The sequence below is a fragment of the Gekko japonicus genome, unplaced genomic scaffold (assembly GCF_001447785.1).
Source record: "Gekko japonicus isolate JY-2015 unplaced genomic scaffold, Gekko_japonicus_V1.1 scaffold50, whole genome shotgun sequence".
NCBI classification, from domain to species: Eukaryota; Metazoa; Chordata; class Lepidosauria; order Squamata; family Gekkonidae; genus Gekko; species Gekko japonicus.
Window position 1 is genome coordinate 1,859,376 of NW_015164666.1, and position 8,035 is coordinate 1,867,410.

Genomic DNA, 8,035 nt, shown 5'->3' on the forward strand with positions numbered 1-8,035 from the left:
ATAAAAACCAAAATGAAGAAGAAAGAAGGGGGGGGGGGTAGCCCTATGGCCTGACTGAGGTAAAGCGACAGCCTCCCCCTCATCAGAAAATAAAAGGTTTTTTTTAAAAGTTTTTTGAAAGAACAACGAAGAAAAGGAATAAACTGAGGGAAAAATCCAAAGAACCGTGAGTCAAAAAGCCAAAACACGCGAACCGATCAGACCGATGAAGAAAAAGGTCTTTCCAACGCGGCGATAAGGAAGGAACTGGCGGGATGTCCGTGCCCTCCCCTCTGGGCATATGCGGTGGGGTTCCTGCGCATGCCCGAGGTCTGGCCATGAAAATCTGTTAAAAGAGCTTGCTACAATGCCGATCGATTCAGCGCATGCGCACTAGATCCCATGGGTGTGAAGCACAGAGACCACGTCAAAGATTAGTGTTAATAAATAATGAAATATATAAATAAAAATAATTAATTATTTTCAATGTTGTAATAATTTTTTTCCTCTCAGTCAACAGAGAAACCCATCCTGCATCCAAATAAATGAAATATCCCCGGTTCTGAGAACCCAATAAATGACAATTTAAATCTGAGCCCATATTGGAAGAAGAGTAGCTTGACCCCCGTCCAGCCTGCATCCCATCCCAAATGTTGCAGGTAGCGGGGCTAGGTCTAATGACCCCCCTCTGACATTAGTGTTGTGCAACGCCAGGTCTATAAATAATAAGACCGTGATCCTTCAGGATTTTCTGCTTGAGCAGAATGTAGACCTGGCATGCATGACTGAGACCTGGCTGTGAGATGGGGAGACAGTAGCTCTCTCCCAGCTGGCTCCTCTTGGGTTTTCGATCCTTCACCAATCGCGGACCAGGGGGTGGGGGGAAGGGTGGCGCTGTTCATTTGGGAGGCTTACTCCTTTAGGGCTCTCCTGCCGCTGAAGATCACAGGCATTGAGTGTGCTGGCCTGGAGTGGAAAGCTGGGGAAAGTTTGGTCATTTGGTTTGTGTACCTCTGCCCAATGCACTGGCCAGTAGCCTGCCGTCCCTGATAGAGGCCGTGTTGGGCTGGGCATTGGAACACTCCAGACTGATAGTCTTGGGTGATTTCAATGTCCATGCCGATGATGTGGCCTCTGCTTGGGTGATGGGCCTGGTGTCATCCATGGCACCGCTGGGACTATCCCAATATGTAACGACCCCCATACACTGGGCTGGACATACACTTGATTTGATATATGCTGTGAGGGTTACAGTGGACTGGATCACTGCCTCAGCAGTGCCATGGTCGGACCACCATGCCCTGAAAGCTCATCTGAATGTTCCACCCCGACCTTGTTTGGGCTGCAAGTGTATTTTAGCTCGCCCACAGAGTCAAATGGAGTCTATGCAGCTTCAGATGGCTCTGCAGGAATCAATGCACCCTGGCGGCTCGTTAGATGAGCTCGTAGAGGATTGGCACAGCTGACTCTCAGCAGCCATCGATGAGATCACTCCCTGACGCCCTCTGCACCCTCGCTCTAGGCTGGCACCTTGGTATGCCCAGGTGTTGCGGCTGATGAAGTGAAGGATAAGATGGCTAGAGAGACAGTGGCAGCACACCCCTGACGAAGCCACAAGAACAGCTTATAGAACGTTTATGAAATCCTATGAGATGGCAGTCAAAGCAGTGAAGAGAGAGTACTATGCAGCCACAATTGCATCTGTGAGCTTATGCCCAGCCCAATTGTTTAGAAAAATATGGTCTATGACTGTCCTGCCACAAGGCAGACCAAATGCTAGGGAATTGGCTATTGGCTGTGAGGCCTTTGCGAGCTATTTTGCAGATAAAGTCTTGTCACTCTGTCACAAACAGTGAGTGAACTCAAGGCTCCATGCATGCCTTCTAGTCAGGTTATGGATTATTTCACTGAGCCTAGAGGAAGTTGACAAACTGCTCTTGATCCGTGCCCATTGTGGCTAATTAAAGCTGGTCATGATGGGTTTCGAGGTGCCCTAAGGGAGATCATCAACAAGTCTCTCTCAGAGGGACAGGTTCTTGGGGCACTCAAAAAAGCAGTTGTTCGTCCTCTCTTGAAAAAGCCATCCTTGGGTTTGACTGAATTGGCAAATTATTGGTCGGTTTCCAATTTGTCCTGTTTGGGCAAAATAATCGAGAGGGCAGTGACAATTCAGTTACAGAGCTTCTTGGATGACACTTCTGTTCTAGATCTCTTCCAGTCCAGTTTTTGACCAAGCCACAGGACAGAGACAGCACTGGTTGCCCTCATGGATGACCTTCAGAGGCATATGGATTGGGGAGGGGCGACAGTGCTGTTGCTGTTGGACCTGTTGGCAGTCGACCACCAGCTACTGATCCACTGCCTTGCTGACACTGGAGTTCAGGGGCTTGCCTTGCAATGGCTTGCCTCCTTTCTCCAGGATCAGGGACAAGGGGTGGCATTAGGGGATCAGCTATCCTGAAGGCACCCACTGACCTGTGGGGTGCCCAAAGGGGCGGTGCTGTCCCCAATGTTATTTAACATCTATATGAACCCCCTTGCCCAGATTGCCCAGAAGCATGGGCTGGGATGTCACCAGTATGCGGATGACACCCAGCTCTATCTGTTGTTGGGCAGCCAGTCTGACTCCAAACTGGAAGATCTGGACTGGGCAATACAAGCTGTGGCTGGTTGGCTTAGACTGAGCCGATTGAAATTGAATCTGACAAAGACGGAGGTCCTGTCCCTGAGCCGAGGCGGGCCGAGGGCAGGGATCCCAATTCCAACCTTCAATGAGGCTCTGTTGGCACTAGTGCTGGAGGTTAGGAGTCTGGGAGTGTTCTTGGATGCCTCCCTAACAATGGAGGCCCAAGGAAGCAGACACAGCCAAGTCAGCCTTCTATCATCTTTGGCTGACTAGGCAGTTGGTTCACTTCCTTGAACGCAACGACTTGGCAACAGTGATCCATGCAATAGTCACCTCAAGATTGGACTACTGTAATGCTCTCTACGTAGGTCTGCCCTTGTCCCAAATCCGGAAACTACAGCGAGTGCAAAATTCTGCGGCCAGGCTTTTGATGGGTCTCCCTATGCGGGAGCACATCCAGCCTGTGCTGAAAGCATTGCGCTGGCTGCCGATAGCATACCAAATTCGCTTGAAGGTGCTGGTGCTTACTTTTAAAGCCCTCTATGGTCAGGGACCTGCATGATCCCCAGAGAGCACTGCGTTCAGGGTCACAAAATCGACTGGCCCTCCCGGGTCCAAAACATGCCAGGCTGGCTATGACCAGGGTCTTCTCAGTAGTGGCTCCATACAGGTAGAATGAGCTCCCAGAAGAGGTCAGGGCCCTGTGGGACCTTTTACAGTTCCACAGGGCCTGCAAGACAGATCTCCTCCACCAGGCTTTCAATCAAGGTGCCACATCAAATGACTGAAGGTCCTGTACCCTGGTCTCACCATCAATAGCCGTGCTTGCTGCAGAAAGAAATAAATCAAAATAAACTGCATCTACCTAGATCACCTGAACTGACCATCATGTTACCACCATCTCAAGGCTATTAATTGAGAACTACTGTTCTAGCGCTTATGACAGTAATAGAACTTTATGATAGCTGAATTGTTTAATGACTGTTTTAAGATTGTTTTATAACTGTTATTTATGTATTGAATTTTTTATGTAAGCCGCTCTGAGCCTGCTTGTCCGGAAGGGCGGGGTAGGAATTGAATAAATAAATAAATAAATAAATAAATTCTGGGACTGTAGCACAAGTTCCACACCATAAAAGGGCCAATGAGAGGGTGGACAACATCAGTGTATGTATATGAAACAAACACCTCCAGTGAAGAGAAGACATATATTCAAAACAGTATTTTAATACATTGCTATTATTTAGGAAACTTTCATATTCTTGAACTCGAGATTATTTGTTCTTACCTGCTATTGATTCAATACTGGGAATAGTGATGGTACTATAAGCACTAATACATTTGCAGGGCCATGTTCTGACTAAAGTTTCTGCGGCATCTTCTGCTGCTGCAATGGTATCCACAAAATAAGAACCCCATTGTTTAGATATGGCATGAAGAGATTTTGGATGATGTCCCTGAAACATAAATAATGCAAATATAAACACATGCTCCAGATGTGATTTAGTACACATGTAGGATTCCTGCATGAATGGCATCCCAACAAACATAATGTTGGAGGCAGCTTCACATATACATTATGGGAAGTGCATGCTCAGATATGCTAAGAGAAGTCCTTCATGGTACTGTAGTATTTCACTCCGGGAGTCCATCAACATTTGTCCCCAACAGAGCCAAATAAACTGCAAAGCAAGTAATAAATCCTGTTAGAAATAATTCTTTAGTTTTCAGAAACCCAATGTGGCAAAACCATCATTTAATGTAACCTATAGTATTTGGTTTGCTTTTGCTTTTATTAAGTTTTCAGGACAATTTGTATTTCAGTTTATATTTTAAATTATCCCAATCAATGTTGCCTGTTCTATCTTATAAATTAAAAATGAGAAAAGATCATCACAAGAAGTGGAGTTTGAAAACTTATAGATTTTAAAACACTAGGAAGGGTTCCAGAAGAAGATTATTGATATAACTAAATACAGCCACCCCATACCGACAGGAGCTTGCTGTTCTCTTCTGTGAACAGAAATGCTTCATGTTCTGTTTCACAGAAGAGAGCTGAGATGCCTCTGGACTTGTGGAGCGTCATATATTCATCAGAGTCTTTGTGAGTGCACTGGAACTTCCACACAGTAGTTAAGATCTATTTCATACCTTTCCAGATGATCCAATTCTGTGATGAACAGGCTTTTATAAAAATAATGGCAGCTCTTTTAGTTGAGAGAAACTACTAGTGAGCATCACAGCTGGCAGTGCAATGTATGCAATGTAATGTGTCAGCTGGGAGCCACAGACTATTTGTGATATGAAGGTGTATGTGAGAAAATGCCATGGTTGCAGAAGCAGGAGGATGTGGGTTAGCTTAACCTCTCCTCATTTCTATCTGAGGCCAGAGCTCACAAGTGTCTCCGGGGTGCAGCCCTGAAGAAGGGGCAGAGGGCAGCAGACAGTCCACAGTCTGTCAGAACCCACCGGGGTGCAGAGGGCAGCAGACAGTCCACAGTCTGTCAGTCTGTAAGTATACACACAGCTTGGTTGTGTTATACAACAGCAATGTCAGGACCACATTAATGAAATATGACAGCAACTGGCTGTGTCTAATATTCAAACAGGCGGACTTCATGCTAGGAAAAATGTGTTATTTCCCCCACTCTTACAGTGCAATCCTGATTAGAGTTCCACCCTTCTAAGTCTCTTGAAGTCAGTGGGTTTAGAAGGATGTAACTCTGCCTAGGACCACACTGTTAGTCTTAAAATTAAACAGAGGAAGTTTATGGTAACTTTGAAATAGCCTAAATATCTGCAGAGAAGTCAGAAGGATATCCCTTTGAAACAGCTTTGTTAATTGGTGTATTCAGTTGCAGGGATTTGCATGTTTCGGGTGTTTCCCCCAGGAAAAGAAGCCTGAAATAATGTCACTGACCTACTACAGCCCTACTCTGTTCAGAATCCTTTAATCAACACAATTGACTTCTCCTCTGCTGGCTTGCTGTCACTGAGGATGAACATAGTAATTCAACACAGGTCTTTTGCAAAAGCATAGATGATGCCTGGCTGAACTAAAGCTCCTTAATCACTTCCAGAAAGAGGTCAGAGGGCAAAATCCAGTGCTGGAGCTGCATCTCCTACATTCATTTCATATGGGACTGACATGGGAACCTGTACAAGTTTCCTTCAAATGTACAAAAGATATGCAGATAACCATATCTGCTGGATTGCTCTGAGGATTTTATGTAAATGCTCAGTAATATTGCCTGGACTAGTGCAAGATCACAAACACCCCCCACCCCCAATCTTCCCCAACCTGATCTTATTTGCTGTCACAAAGCAGCAGGGTGGAGCTGTTCTTCTAGTGTTCTGGCACTAGGGCAGAGTATTGGCAGACTCTGGGCCAAAAGTAGACTCTGAGGAGTGTCCACCCAGAAACATACCGGGGGTGGGGGGATTGTGTCTGTAGGACATGTTAGCCATACACATCAGGAGGTGGTTGAGAGATCCAAGCCCAGCCTTTAGACCTCTTCTTAAAATGGCCTTTGTATATAAAAAGGTGTCTGTTCCTTCAACTTTAGGGTGCCATACTAAGGATTTTTCTGGGCACAGTTTCTTTACCAACTCACATCCCACCCCCTGTACAACCTTCTGCCATTTAACAGTCCCCCCCATGCCCACATGCAATGTTGGTAGCTGCTGCTGAACTAGTACTAGGAGTCCCCATATTGCAGCAGAGACAAGAGGTCCTTTTCATTGGTGCTGGAACCTAGAAGCAGATTGGATGATCATTCTGTCTACTCTCACTGAGTTAACAAAGAAGCATGTGAATTTGGGCTCTCTGATGAAGTTTTTATATTTCTTATTGCTTAAAACATGGCTTTTCAGTTAAAGATGCAACACTGCTACATTAATCACAAATAATAAGTTTGGGATTAATCTGAATATTCTGATATGTCCCTTTTATGAGAGCTTTTATCTGACATGTGATCTAGTTCAAATACAACTATAATGTACTCAGGAGATAGTATCTGTCCATTATAGTTCCTCCTTTTCTGGGAAGTGTTAATATGTGTGCAGGTTTAAAAAAACTCATTCATTGCCCGGGAAACAAAGTAATCTACTACCAAGAATCAGTTATTTTGCTGCTATTTCTATTTGCTAAATAGTAAGATACTTCATGCCCAGATGCAAAGGTGTGGTTGTCTACTTTCCTGTTTTTGCAAAATACAGGAAGGAAACCAAAGTCAGTCACACTTTGCCTTCTTGCTTTGATGTGCTATATTTGCTTGATGGAAATACAAACAAATTAAAAAATAGAAATGTGGACAAAATAGTCCTAAAGAAGTATATACATATCAGCATATTTTTATACCTACAGGCAGAAGCATCACAGGACTCAATACCTGAGGGCTGTAAAACATGAGCACATTTTGTAACATATTCTTCAGATAATACAGTTGAGAGCAATCAACCAGGAAATTATCATGCATGTCCCAGCTACGAAGGCTGGAGTGGATCATGGAAGGTAGCTGTGCACAATTATACTCCGGTAGCCATGTTTGTGGGGGAAGACTTAGCGGAGCATATGACCATGAACCTGGGCTGGCAGAAAAGGAGGCCAATTCAGAGGAAGATGTCTACCAGCAGTTCTTAAAGGACTTTGAAGATGTTCCGGAGGAACCCAGCTGGCAAACTGATGTCTACATAGGGGTGTTAATCCGTCGTCAGTCTGAGAAGCAGCAGCAAGGTGAGCACACCTCAGTAACTTCTCCAGACCCTGTTGCAGAGCCAATGGTGGTAGAGTCTCCTCCAGTGACTCTGACTGCATTCCAGAAGGATCAAAAAGAGGACGCCAGCACGGAAGAAGTCCGTATCAACTTTGATTCCATGATCTCATCTAATTTGGATGACTTTCCACGCAACTATGCTGCTCAAACCAGTGAACAACAGCATCAGCAACTAGAACCTAACACTACTGGAAACACTGAAGAGATGGCATTTCCAAAGCCTTTGAAAGTAGTTCCACAGCTGGAGCAGAAAAGCCAAGAGTTGTGAAGCCGCCTGAAGAGGAAGCGGAGAACAGTAGGCTGACTTGGGTAAATGACCATCAGAGTAGAGAAAAAGAGAACCAGTTGTTCCTCAAGACTGAGTTTGCAGTGCCAGTACAAAATTCCATTAGTGTTAATCACAAAAGTCAACCTGACACCAGCAGGAGAAGAGAATTTGATGAAGAATCTCTGGAGAGCTTTAGTATCATGTCAGATTCAGTGGATCCTACTACTATGACAAAAACATTCAAACCTAGGAAAGCATCTGCACAGACCAGTCTGGCTTCCAAAGACAAAATGCCTAAGTCAAAGAATAAGAGAAGGAGTACTTTCCAGTTTAAAAACAGGTTTAAAACAAAAGGTTATAAAAGCGCCAGTGTTTCTAGTACATGTG

General features: G+C 44.8%; 1 protein-coding gene across 1 annotated transcript in view; it reads right to left on the bottom strand.

Moving 5' to 3' along the window:
* NT5DC1 (5'-nucleotidase domain containing 1) overlaps nt 1-8,035 on the bottom strand; it is a 164,181-nt gene that overhangs the window by 14,511 nt on the left and 141,635 nt on the right. The window contains exon 11 of the mRNA XM_015409065.1: nt 3,894-4,062. Coding sequence (XP_015264551.1) covers nt 3,894-4,062 — 169 coding nt within the window. The remainder of the gene's footprint in view (nt 1-3,893; nt 4,063-8,035) is intronic.